Below are 13,418 nucleotides of genomic sequence, written 5' to 3' on the forward strand. Positions count from 1 at the left end.
CGTGCGCTCTGCTGCTGACTTTATTTGGCTCGTATGAACTGACCTGAATATGCGAGATGGTCCTCACTGCAGAACACAAGATCCAGGATCCAACCTCACCCCCTGGATCTTATGTTCTGCAGTGAGGACCATCTCCTAGTGCGCGCAACTACCATTTGAAGACTGTTTTTACTGTGAAATAATTTTCTTAATATTTACTCTATTAGGGCCGCAATAAAAAATACAGTAATAAAATCAATGTTACACATTTAAGCCAAACAGTGAATCTTCACTGCCCCCTGATCCCTAAACCCACCCATCTCCACCCCCTAGATGTGGCTCCAACCACGCCCCCTGGATCTTGTGTTGTGCAGTGAGGGGTCCACATCTAGGGGGTGGAGATGGTAGGTTTAGGGGGTGGAGATGGGTGGGTCTAGGGATCAGGGGGTGGAGATGGGTAGGTTTAGGTATATGTAAGGTGGGAGGAGTTGGATCTGGATCCAACCTCACCCCCTGGATCTTATGTTCTGCAGTGAGGACCATCTCCTAGTGCGCGCAACTACCATTTGAAGACTGTTTTTACTGTGAAATAATTTTCTTAATATTTACTCTATTAGGGCCGCAATAAAAAATACAGTAATAAAATCAATGTTACACATTTAAGCCAAACAGTGAATCTTCACTGCTTGTCAGTAAAAGCAATTATTTCGTATAACGTTTTGACCTTTTTTTGTCCTTGTATTTTAATATTGTTTTTGTATTATAATAGATCAGAAATATTGACTTTGATATTGCATCTGATCTGTGTGTATGCGTTTGATTTTTCAAGAGAAAAAACTGAATCCTTAACGAGACATCAAAAGGAAAAGTGGTTCATACAAAATACTGCATATTGTGCTTATTTTTCTATAAAGATCAAATGTTTTCTTTCATGGCTGTGGGTTGCCTATTGTAACCATAATTATCCTGATGTAAGAAACAGTGTTACAGTAACAGAATTCTGTTTGTGATACCTCCAATTCTGTGTAGACATAAAATGCCAAATATGAACTGTACTAATATATGACACCTCTAACATTCTGGTGTAAGGGGTGACTTGTTAAAAAGTTGTGTGGTAGATAAATATATGCCACTTCAAATGCACATGTACACTACCATTCAAAGTTTTGGGATCACTGATTTTTTTTTTTCTTGAAAAAAAAAAACCTTTATTTAGCAGGGATGCATTCAACTGATCAAAAACAAAACATTTAATGTTATAAAATATTTCTATTTTTAAATAAATGTTTAAATGTTCTTTCTAACATTGATAAAAAACAACCACACTTATTTATATGAATCCACACTACATTTAGCAGCACAAACATTTTCATTTGTGATAAGATTTAATAATAAAATATGGATACTAATAAAATAATCCTTACCTTATTAACATTAATTTTTAAAGAAATCTTGAGCACCAAACCAGTATATTAGAATGATCTATGAAGGATCACGTGACACGGAAGACTGTAGTAATGGCTGCTGAAAATTCAGCTTTGCCATCACAGGAATAAATTACATTTAAGATATATTAAAACAGAAAATGGATATTTTAAACATTTCATAATATTACTGTTTTACTGTATTTTTAATCAAAAAATGCTGCCGTGGTGAGCATAAGAGACTTCTTTCAAAAACATACAAGTATTACTGACCGCAAAATTTTGATTGGTGTGGAAAGTGCAAATACATCTTTAACGTGTGTGCACAAGAAAACACAAGAGTCTCTGTCTGGTTTAAAAACTTTCTCTCAGTAACTCTATTTCTGTATTAATGTACAACCGTTGAAAATTACAGCATCATGTTTTTCATCTTTTTTTTTTTTTTTTTCAGTTTTTTTTAATGATCTAACTATCAACAGCCATTTCCAAGGAAGAAAAAAAACATGAGAAGAAAGCAAGAGTGAGAAGGAAAGAAGGCAGAAGTTCGGTGGAGTGTTTTGAGTGTGTGTGCGTCTGTGTGTGTGCATGTGTAATGTCAGCTGATGTGGGGATGTGAGAATGCAATGTTTGCGTATGTGAATCCTTGAACATAATCATGCTATTCTCAAACCCTGCCGCCGAGTAAAGATTAGAAAGCAAAAAAGGGGCACTGATGAAGGAAAGAATGAACAAAAGGGAAAAAATGCTTTGAAGATGCTATAAATGTGAAAAACAGAAAGGAGATGGACAAAACGTTACGAGATGCAGAGTAGAGTTTTGACAAAAAAAAGTGGAGGGGTATCTTTGGAGAGAAGGGACCAAGACAGTTGAGAGAAGAGTGAGCTCAATGTGGATTTGATGGACGGATGTTTAGGTGTCGTGGAAATCCTTCAGCAGCGTCCGTCTCTTCTGCTCAGCAATGTGCATCTGATTCTCCAGATCCTACAGAGAGAGAGCGAGAGCATTTATTTTTTTATTCCAGTGTTCATGTTCACAACTTCTTCTGGTTTTTGTTCCATCTCTCACCCCTCTATCGTTAGCACTCGGCTCTCCTCTCTCATAACTGTCTGCTCTCTCCACTTTCCATGACAAGTTCTCGATCTCCGCCTCCAGCTGCGCTTGCTGATACTCAAACTACAGGGAATAAAAATGAGATTTCCCATTACCAAAGACTGATCTCAAAGAAATATTTGACCTTCGATGAAAGATTCGCATATTTAATGCAATAGCTTACCAATTTTTTGCGGGGTCCAGACTCCATGTAGTAGGCATAAGGATAAGTGTACTGCAGTGTGTAACGACACTATGGCGAGAGCAAACAGACAGCATAAGCGTGTGGAAACACAGACCCTTATGCATTAGCATTTGTGCCTGCAGAATAGAGCTGCAAGATATATCAAAATAACCAGAATTGCATTATGTTTTATGTCAATTATCAAATCGCAAAGGCTAAGATTTAATTAAACAAATATATACTCTGATTGTTTCAGAGTGAAGCGTGGCACGGTCATTTGACTTGTGAGTAGTGTTTTCGGTTTGTTTCACAGTAAATGCAGCTCTGAATCACACAAACTCCATCTCTGAATCTGCTAAGTTTGGGTCGATTAACTTACATTTGGGAACGCAACATGCGCCAAACATCTTCCAAACGTGCTTATAAGAAGTGAGAAGTGCTTATAAACTGGCAGCCATGAAAAAAAAGAGAAGCTTTAAGATTACCCTCTATTTTTCCACCAAAATAAAAGCTTGAGGGTTTAATATTTGAAAATTAAAAAAATAATAAATATTAGTACTGCAAGTTTATATAGTTTTACTTTAAAATAAAAGTAGTATTATTTTTTATTATTATTAAAGTATTACTTTTTTATTTTAAAGCCATATTGATATATAAATTACAAATTTGGGGGCTGAATTGTGTAGCCTTACAAACTAACAACCAACCCTCAGCAAACCTTAAAAAAAAAATAAAATTAAACCACAATTTTTATCAGAAAAAAATCCCAATTTTCCACAAATCGTGCAAGCCCTACTGTGGAGTACAGCTGGATTCAGCCTGTACCTTGGCCAGTAGCTTGGCAGCATTCTGCAGGTACTGCCAGTCAATCCAGGTGCCCAGGTTATTCATGACTCGCTCCTGAATCTTCTCCTGGATCCGCTGGTATGTCTGTGCCTCCAGCTGCAAGCTCTTATTGTGGTTCTCCCACTGGACACACGCATAATGTACAGATTACGTATCAAAGCAATTAAGTGTCAATGCTGTTATTACCATGAAAACTGCAACTGCAAATTGGTATGTTTCGTCAGGCCGTGAAGAAATATAGAAATGAGTATCATCAGCATAACAATGAAAGCCAACACCATGTTTCATGATGATATCTCTCAAGGGTAACATGTAAAGCGTGAAAAGCAACGCGGCCTTAGTACTGAGCCTTGTGGTACTCCATACTGCACTTGTGATCGATATAACTCTTCACTCACTGCTACAAAGTGATGAATGTCAGATAAGTATGATTTGAACCATGGCAATGCAATTCCACTAATGCCAACTCAGAAACACAATGAGATAATAGCTCAGTTTCAAATCTAGTGAGTTGTATTGTCGCCATATAGGCAGCATCATAACTGAAAAAGAACACCATATAGGCAGCGACTAGACAGCCACCATACAAATGGAATTAGACATTTTTATTGATACTTTGTGAAATAAGTTAACTATAAATGTTATTGCCTACTTTTTGGAACAACCTACTTGTCAGGATCACTACTAAGCTAACTTTTTATCGCTTTTTCTAAAAGAGATTTATTTATTATCGATTAATAATTTTTGTCTCACCCTCTCAAAGTAGAACAGGTATTTTTTGAGGGCCTCTCTGGCCTGGGCCTGCTGGCTCTGATTCACGATGTCAGGGTTCTCTTTGTAACGACTGCACTCGTAGTACTCACTGCCGTGAGTCTTCCAATCTCCCAGACACATCCAGCAGAAATCTACACACAGCCATAACAATGTCATTCATTACAATTAAGACCACTTCACCACTCAAAGGAGATTTTATGTAATTTTTAGAAACTAAAAATCACCGGGAAAAAACATACCATGTTTACACTTTGAGCATTGCTGCAAAGAGAGAGAGAAAAAATATGTTCAGTTAAAACATTAATCTTTTTTTTTTTTTACACTATCATCTTTTTTAACACTATTGTTCAACATTTTTTTTTCTAGAAGAAATTAATACAGCAATTAATTCAGCCAGGATGCATTACATTTACATTTACATTTACTCATTTAGCAGACACTTTTATCCAAAGCAACTTACGAATGAGGACAATGGAAGCAATTGTAAAGTAAAATTGAAATTGTTGTAAAGCATTAAATTGATCAAAAGTGACAGTAAAGACATTTGTAATAGTACAAAATATTTATATTTAAAACCTTCCATTCAAAGAACACTGAAAAAATTTATTGCAGTTTTCAGAAAAATATTAAGCAGCTTAACTGTTTTAAACATTAATAATAAGAAGAAATGTTTCATAAGCACAAATCAGCATATCAGAATGATTTCTGAAGAATCATGTGACACTGAAGACTTGAGTAATGGCTGCTGAAAATTCAGCTTTGCTAGCACAGGAATAAATTACATTTTAAAACAGAAAACAGTTATTTTAAAACTGTTTAACTTTTGAACAGCAGTGTAAATCTTGTTGAAAAAGTGAAGATTTGTTTTGATCTTATTTTGATGAGAAAGATCTGGGCTGCGTTTCTCAAAAGCATCGTAAGCTTAAGTTGATCGTAGCGCCATTGGTTTCAATGGGTCTACGATGTACTTGAAATCGCATCATATGACCCCTTTAAGTTTTCCTTTCTCTTTGGAGTGTTACAAGCTCTTGGTGCATAAAGAAGATCTGTAAAGTTGCAAAGTCTAAAGTCTCAAATCCAAAGAGATAATTCTTTATAAAAGTTAAGAGTCAACCACGCCTACCTAAAACGGCTCGTTCTAACACGCCCCCACATGTCTACATCACTATGTGGAAATATTAGCATAATGCCGCCCAAATGTGCACGCAAAGAAAGAAGGCATGGTTTCAGGAACAGCAGTAGTGTTGATGCAGCCATGTCAGCGAGACGCTGTGTGTTTCAGTGCGAAAGCAAAAGCACTTTATTTGGCCTTCCGGAAGTAGATGCAATTAGGAATCATTGGTTAAGATTTATTTACAACAGATGTTCGAATTTGTGCAATGCATTTTATGGACGTCAATTCCGACTTTGCTATGACAATCTGGCGCTTCTGAATCAGCTACTGTTTTGTTATTAGTGTAAGTATTTGCTATTGACTGTTCAAATGCGGAGTTTTGCGCATGGTGTGTGTGAGAGAGAGAGAGAGAGAGAGAGAGAGAGAGCGCGAGAGAGAGAGCGAGCGAGAGAGCGAGAGAGCGAGAGAGAGCGCGAGAGAGAGCGCGAGAGCGAGCGAGAGAGAGAGAGAGCGCCAGAGAGAGAAGAGCGAGCGAGAGAGAGAGCGCGTGAGAGAGCGAGAGAGAGAGAGTGCGAGAGAGCGTGAGCGAGCGAGAGAGAGCGCGCGAGAGAGAGCGTGCGAGAGAGAGAGAGCGCGAGTGAGCGAGAGAGAGAGAGAGCGCGCGAGAGAGAGAGCGCGAGTGAGCGAGAGAGAGAGAGAGCGCGAGAGAGAGTGAGAGCGAGAGAGAGAGAGAGCGCGCGAGAGAGCGAGAGAGAGAGAGAGAGACAGAGAGAGAGAGGGGGTCACATCACAGTGGAGTCAGCTGTCTTAACCTTGGCTTGTGTACTGCAAACACATACCAGCTTCATCACTGTGTCTGTCACGCGACTCTGTTTCCCTTTCGGGCTCTGTCTTTACATTTATTTTGAAAGCTGAAGCTCGCGATTATGGTAAGGGGCGTTACATTTCCGATGCGTGCTTGTGGTGTTCGGCCAATCACAATGCACTGGGTCAGCTGGCCAATCAGAGCAGACTGCGCTTGTCAAAGGAGGGGGCTTTGTTGAAAACGACACGTTTGAGAGAGGCGGGGCATAGAGGACCTACAATAATGTACAGTATTTTAAAAATAATGTGTTTTTTGAACATTAAAGCATGTCAACATATTCTGTTACACCAAATACACAAAATAATGATCTTTAAAATAGCATCATATGACCCCTTTAAGCTTACGATGCTTTTGGGAAACGCAGCCCTGAAGTTAACAAATAAGCTATTCAAGTAGTACTCTCACTCTGACATTCTGGGTGTTATATTAAGTGCACGTAAAAGTGTGCAGATAATAAAAAAAGAATGTGTCTACTACTCACCATGTGGTTGCACCCTCCATTCTTCTCAATGCAGATATTGCACTTAGGGCACTGTGGGTAAAAAAATCAAAACATAACGATATTAATATCTTTACTATCAAATTAAACGTACACCAACGATATATATTTAATGTGACCATCTTAAATATATCTGTGTGTGTTTCCTTACATCTTTAGTGTGTGCACTGATGTAGTTGGCTGTCTCAGAGTCATCTGCACATTTGGTCAGCCATTTGCGGATGGTAGCACAGTCTGTGGGTGCATGGTACATCTGTCTGCACTTAAAACTGAAGACAGACAGACACAGTTAATCCAAACACACACATCCAATCACATGTATCACGCCATGAATTGAGTAGTGTGTGCAAGTGTAATTGTGTGTAATACCAGAAGACTTCTTCGCAGAGGCTGCATTGGACTCTACGAGCTCGAGGTTTCTGCACCTGTATAACTATCGGACAGTCGGCACCAGGACACAACTGCAGCTGGAAATGACTCTGCAGACACACAGAAACATGAGCAGGTTAAGAGCAATCACAGAGATTTTTGTTCTACAATATGTCAAAACTGGAGAGGTACTGATATTAGTATTTTGCCAGATGCCAATTTTCATTTTATGGCCGAAAAAAAACAATAAATGGCCAATATTTAATTAAATGAAATAAAGTAAGAACTTAACATTTAATAAATACAATACATTAATGATACAATTTAATAAATAAATCTAAAAATAATAATGTTAAATTAAATGTTTTAAGTTATTTTAGGCAGCAAAATATTATACTTTAATACACATTACTGTTTAAAAGTTTGGGTTTGGTAAAATTTTAAAGGGGTCATATGATGCGATTTAAATTTTTCCTTTTTCTTTGGAGTGTTACAAGCTCTTGGTGCATAAAGAAGTGGGAGAGTAACGTTAGACTACAATGCCGACAGTTCTGACTCACGTAAGTACGTTTTCATTTAAACGATTTGCCACTGATGATTCAAAAGCGAGTTTTGGGCAGTGTAGCGTAGCACTTGTTGTTTGTCATTTCTCCGATCACAAATGCAGACAGGGTTTTATGTTTACGCGGCGCGATGCATTTGAAAGAAGCTTCTTATGCCCATCAAGGCTGCATTTATTTAATCAAAAATACAGTAAAACAGTAATATTGTGAAATATTATTAGCATTTTAAATAACTGCTTTCCATTTTAATATATTAATAAATGTAATTTTAAGCTGAATTTTTCAGCAGCCATTACTTCAGTCTTCAGTGCCACATGATCCTTAAGGCTACGTCCACACGAAGCCAGAGCTTTCCCTATCCGATCTTTTTTTTCCCTCGTCTCAAGAATAGAATATCTGCGTCCACACGAAACCACGAAAAAACTATGTAGTATACATGCCAGACCAGTATGTGGCGCTGTAATTCTGCCACAGAGATACACTAAAAATGAAGAAGACTTGGACTATGCACATAAACCTTGCGCGCGGTATACAAACGAACATGGAACAATACATTTATTAATCTGTGTTAATGTTAGTTAATAAGACAATCGTTCAGAGTTTGTTCATGTTTTTGTTGCTGTTACGTGAAGTTAGGTGTCTGACTAGGGGCGAGACGTGGGCTGATGACGTCATCGTTTCAGAAAATATACGGATTCGCTGTCCACACGAAAACGCAAGGGCGGCGTTTTCAGATTTATCCACTCTGGGACCCAGTTTCAAAAAATATCGGTTTCACTCTCCCAAAATGCCGGATCCGTCTGGACGAAACACCTATACGAAACAAAATTTATGCGTATACAGCTAAACGCGTCTCCGTGTGGACGGGGCCTAAGAAATCATTTTAATATGCTGATGTGCGCTCAATAGTTAACAGTGATTTGTTATCAAAAACGAACAGTTTTCATATTTCATATTTTTGTTTTGATTTTTTGACAAATAGAAAGTTCAGAACAGCATTAATTTGAAATAGTTGTTTTATGTAACAACTGACAATTTTTGATTAACTTAAATTTAACCCTTGCTCAATAAAAGTAATTTCTTTATATCCAAACAACTGAACCATAGTGTGTAATAATTCTGTAATATAATGTATAATAAAATATTTTTTTATAAAAGTGTTAGTCATCGACCAAGTAATCTAAATATAATAACAGGTGAAATGAGCACTAATAGCTGTAATATTGGCAGATAACTTATATGGAAAAGACATATTGTGCATCCCTAGACAGACACACACCTCCACATAATCCCTGAAGAGGTAGCGTCTGTATTTGTCTTTCAGTTCCTCGCTGGGCAGCAGAGGAAGAACAAAATCATCTGGCATGCGAAGAGAGCATTCCTGCGCCATGCAAGAGATCTCTATAGACAAACACAATCCACAGAGGAGATCAGATAACAAGCTCACTCAAATCAGCAATACACACTGTACTGCACACAGTCTTTATGCCCTCAGTGTGTGTGTGTGTGTGTGTGTACACTCACCTACTCCCACGCCATCTTTGACAAGTACAGTGCAGTGCTGCTCCCAGCATGCCTTGCAGAAGGAGTGCTGACAGGGTAGAGAGAGGAGAGCGTCTCTCCGGACCAGCTGCAGACACACCCCACACTGCTGTGACGTCCCAGCCTGAAGACACACACACACATACATGTCAAGAGAAGGAAATGCAGTAATGATCGTTAACAGAATAATTAATGGTTGTCCCAGGCAACCAGTTATTTTTCACAGCTCTTTTGGTTTCTTGCCTTTCAAATCACTTTTCCACTTTGTCACATAGTAAAATTAAACTTGAATCAATATTTCATGTCCATCATTGATGTGGCAAATAGCTGTGTAAGATGCAGACTAAAGTGGAGTCAGTTTGTCATTATCATAAAATAACCCCTTTATTGACTGTACACTGCATGTATACCATACTCAGTGCCATCTGCAATTTGTCAAAGAACAGATTTCTTGATGGGCACATTTTTAATTGCCTCATTGCATTTTAAAGCTGAGAATTCAAGTTTAAGGGGGTTTTAATGAAAAAAATAATAATGAAAAAAATATATATTTAATTTTACTCCAAAAAATAACTATGTAAAAGCCTACATTAAGGAACATTACAGGAACTCACAGTGAGAGATCTGCAGATGCTTGTGGGCTGAGCATGGGCTTCACATAGCAACTGAGAGGAATTGGACTTATACCTTCAAATACAGAAAAATATTAACAGATTAAGACAGAAGTAACATCAGGATTTTAGGTTAAACATTATATGAATGTAATGAATATTTTAGGTGCTGTATTTAGTCTTTTTATTCTTTTAAACTTTTTGCAGTTCATTTAAGAAGTCCTGCAGTGACAAATAACATGTACACTAATGTTCAAAAGTTTGGAGTCAGTGAAATATAATTTTATTGTTTTTGAAAGAAATCTCTTATGCTCATAACGGCTGCGTTTATTTGATCAAAATACAGTAAAAACAGTAATATTTTGAAATATTACTACAATAAGTTAAAATGCAATATTAAAATAACCTTTTTCTCTTTTAATATATTTTAAGATATAATTTATTCCTGTGATGCAAAGCTGAATTTTCAGCAGCCCTTACTCCAGTCTTCAGTGTCACATGATCCTTCAGAGATCATTCTAATATGCTGATTTGCTGCACAAGAAAAATATCATCAATTACCAATTATCAATTTTTTAGCAAACTCTGATACTTTTTTCAGTATTCTTTGATGAATAGAAAGTTGAAAAGAATAGAATTTATTTGAAACAAATATTTTGCAACATTATAAAAGTCTTTGCTGTCACTTTTGATCATCTTTATGCATCCTAGCTGAATGAAAGTATTATTTCTTAAAAAAAACTTACTTACTGACCACAAACTTTTGAACAATAGTCTCTCAAATTTCACGAGTAATTACACAGAATTACAAAAACATTTGTTTAAATAATTTTAGATGAAGTATAGCATATCACACCACTGTAACTATTTAACTTTTCATGTTAACTAGCCATAAAAGTGTACATATTTTGTACGTGTGTGCGCTGTGCTGTATTTAATTACCTTTCGAGTATTTGTGACACTTGCCAGTGAAAATGTACAAGGACCAGTTTGGCTACAGCTGGTGACACCTGAGGGAGAAAAAAAATATCTCTGTACTGACAGACTAAAATCCATGAACTGTCTGAACAATTTATAGTTTGGAAAGATACATAAATACACAGCTAAATATTGTCAGCCAACAATAAATCTGCTAAACATTGTCACTCATTTGGTCCCTCACCTTTAGGGCACTGGCTACATTGTTGAATTCCTCAGTTAGTACCCTCTGGCTCTCCCTGTATGTCAAGCAATTGAACTGGTATTCTTCCGGGTCAAACGGTTCTTCTATCGCCACGTCATCATCAAGTCCATCATAATAATCAGGGATGTCGCCCTCGACGACGTCTTCGTCATCTTCGAATTCTTCGTTACTGTCTGAGGCTTGGCTACTCATATCCACAGACATAGCCCTCTGGGCCAACCTTTCCCTGACTGACAGCTGCTCTCCACTAATCAGCAGCTACTGAGCTGCTCCTCCCCACCCCCAACTGGACAGAGAATCCCAGGGGGCCTTGTGGCTTTTAGCAGCACCGAAAAAAGCAGAAGAAATCACACTCCCCGTCACTCATGAGAAACCGGAGCAAGGGATGAGCTCAGACAGAGAAAAAATACTGAAAGAGAGAAGAAAAACACATTATTTGGCATCTGTCATTTATACGTGGTCAGACTGTGTATTTCATGATTTTAAAAGATATTTAATCTAAAAGCTTATGCTCAAAATTAGTTATGTTGACAAATATAAATTGTCTATAAATTACTCTACAAAGCTACAATTCTTATTTTCTATTTTTAAATGGATTTAAATTGCACCATCATGAAGGAATTTATTTTAAGATGATGACCATCTGACTCTACCTTTCACTACTTATTACACAGCTCCTTAATAAATATATGAATAGACATAAAATATTGATTTGAGTTGAAATGAGTCCGAGAAGAAATGTGAGAAGAAAGAGACCGTAGAGCGCACAGGAACACTGAACTCAATCTCCAACATACGTCCTGGTATTATTGGAATTTATTATGCAATAATAACCATCTGATTTTACATTATCTGTGTGATTATAACAGATAATAATATAATATAATATAATCGGTAGAATCATAATATTATTATACAACTACTTAAATACATGAAAATTAAATATCGATTAAAGTTATTTTGATAGTTTACTTAATACTTAAATTATTCTGAAATATTCATCATCAGTTGAATCCTGTGATCGGCCAATCAAAATCAAATATTCCCCTATGCTATGCGATAGAGTGCAACAGTACCCGACCAATTTTTAAAGATCCTAAAGTCATTTTTCCCCATTCATTTTTTCTAACAGGGATTTTTAAAAAGTCTTCATTAAAGAGATAACTACAGAATACCTACTTTGCAAACTTGTTGGACACAAAAAAGTATTTAAAAATGGGACAGAAAGACAAAGGTACAAGACTGTTTACCTAATGGCTTTAATGAGAGAAAGAACTACAATTCCATGAAACACTGCAAATCAATCAAATTTAAAAAAGAAAAATATATATAATTTTAAAATCAATAGTTTTATATGTATAGAAACAATATATTTTGTGTTTATAGGTAAATGTTCTTTTGGAACTTGTGAAGAGTCTCTGATTGGTGGAGATTCTTCATAGAATCATAGGTAATGTAGTTTTTCATCAGGAATTCTACTGTTGTATTTAAATAATGCGGCCTGACGGCTTCAACAAAACAGTATACTATTGATTAACAACCTCACAGCTCACAGTAGGTCTGTCTTTAAAGATCTATTATTAAATTGTTCAAAATTAATTCTCTCTAGAAGAAACTTAATGGGATTTTATTTCAGGTATGTTGCACTCTATAATAATAAGTGGGTAGCTGTGTTCAAACTCTTTATTGGTAGTTTATTTCCAGACAGAACATACACGGTGAAAGCGGCCTTGCTAGTGTACTTAACTTCAATGACACTCGCTGAGCTTGTCCCACTGGTCAAGGAGCTGCTCCAGTCCAGTATTTACAGATCAACACACCTTGGAAACTCTCTGAAGGTTGTACTTGTAGATGTTTGTCTCAGTATTACCAGCGGCCAAGCATCTCTTTGAGCGTAAGACAATCATAACCTCACATGCAGAGCGGTTTAGCGTTCCGTTTTAACGGATTACACGGTGTACTGACAGTCCAACAGGTGTAGTGCCGACATTTGCACCCTGCCAGATTATGCACCCCCTAGTATTGGTAGGTTTAGGAGTAGGTGTGGCAGGAGCAGGGGAGGCCGCGTGACCGCACGCCAGACGATCACAGAGATCAGAGCTCCTGCTGGTTGTCAGTGTTGCCAATTTGGGGATTTTGTCGCCAAATTTAGCTACTTTGTCATTGTAACTGCGACTTTTTTTATTTTTTGCGACAAGGAGCTATTTTAGCTATATGTTTGATGTGCTCGCAGATCACAAGCATTTCCTAAATTCACTTCAGAACTTTTTGTTATATTTAATCTTTTGTTATATTTTTTATACTGTTATCATTTGTAAAGTATATATATATATATATATATATATATATATATATATATATATATATATATATATA

General features: G+C 36.9%; 1 protein-coding gene across 1 annotated transcript in view; it reads right to left on the minus strand.

Annotated features, from left to right (window-relative positions):
* Positions 1–1,751: 1,751 nt before the first annotated feature.
* Positions 1,752–13,418, minus strand: part of LOC107669654 (E3 ubiquitin-protein ligase ARIH2-like) — a 13,025-nt gene continuing 1,358 nt past the window's right edge. Inside the window, exons 2-15 of the mRNA XM_016461981.1 lie at positions 11,022–11,451; positions 10,802–10,869; positions 9,863–9,935; positions 9,231–9,372; positions 8,986–9,107; positions 7,144–7,253; positions 6,926–7,043; positions 6,757–6,807; positions 4,536–4,557; positions 4,276–4,427; positions 3,502–3,645; positions 2,677–2,745; positions 2,469–2,576; positions 1,752–2,384 (exon numbers count right to left, since the gene is read on the minus strand). Of these exons, the coding sequence (XP_016317467.1) occupies positions 2,313–2,384; positions 2,469–2,576; positions 2,677–2,745; positions 3,502–3,645; positions 4,276–4,427; positions 4,536–4,557; positions 6,757–6,807; positions 6,926–7,043; positions 7,144–7,253; positions 8,986–9,107; positions 9,231–9,372; positions 9,863–9,935; positions 10,802–10,869; positions 11,022–11,246 (1,476 nt within the window). The 5' untranslated portion in view covers positions 11,247–11,451 and the 3' untranslated portion in view covers positions 1,752–2,312. The remainder of the gene's footprint in view (positions 2,385–2,468; positions 2,577–2,676; positions 2,746–3,501; positions 3,646–4,275; positions 4,428–4,535; positions 4,558–6,756; positions 6,808–6,925; positions 7,044–7,143; positions 7,254–8,985; positions 9,108–9,230; positions 9,373–9,862; positions 9,936–10,801; positions 10,870–11,021; positions 11,452–13,418) is intronic.

This window comes from Sinocyclocheilus anshuiensis, unplaced genomic scaffold, assembly GCF_001515605.1.
Source record: "Sinocyclocheilus anshuiensis isolate Anshui unplaced genomic scaffold, SAMN03320099.WGS_v1.1 scaffold80, whole genome shotgun sequence".
Lineage (NCBI taxonomy): Eukaryota > Metazoa > Chordata > Actinopteri > Cypriniformes > Cyprinidae > Sinocyclocheilus > Sinocyclocheilus anshuiensis.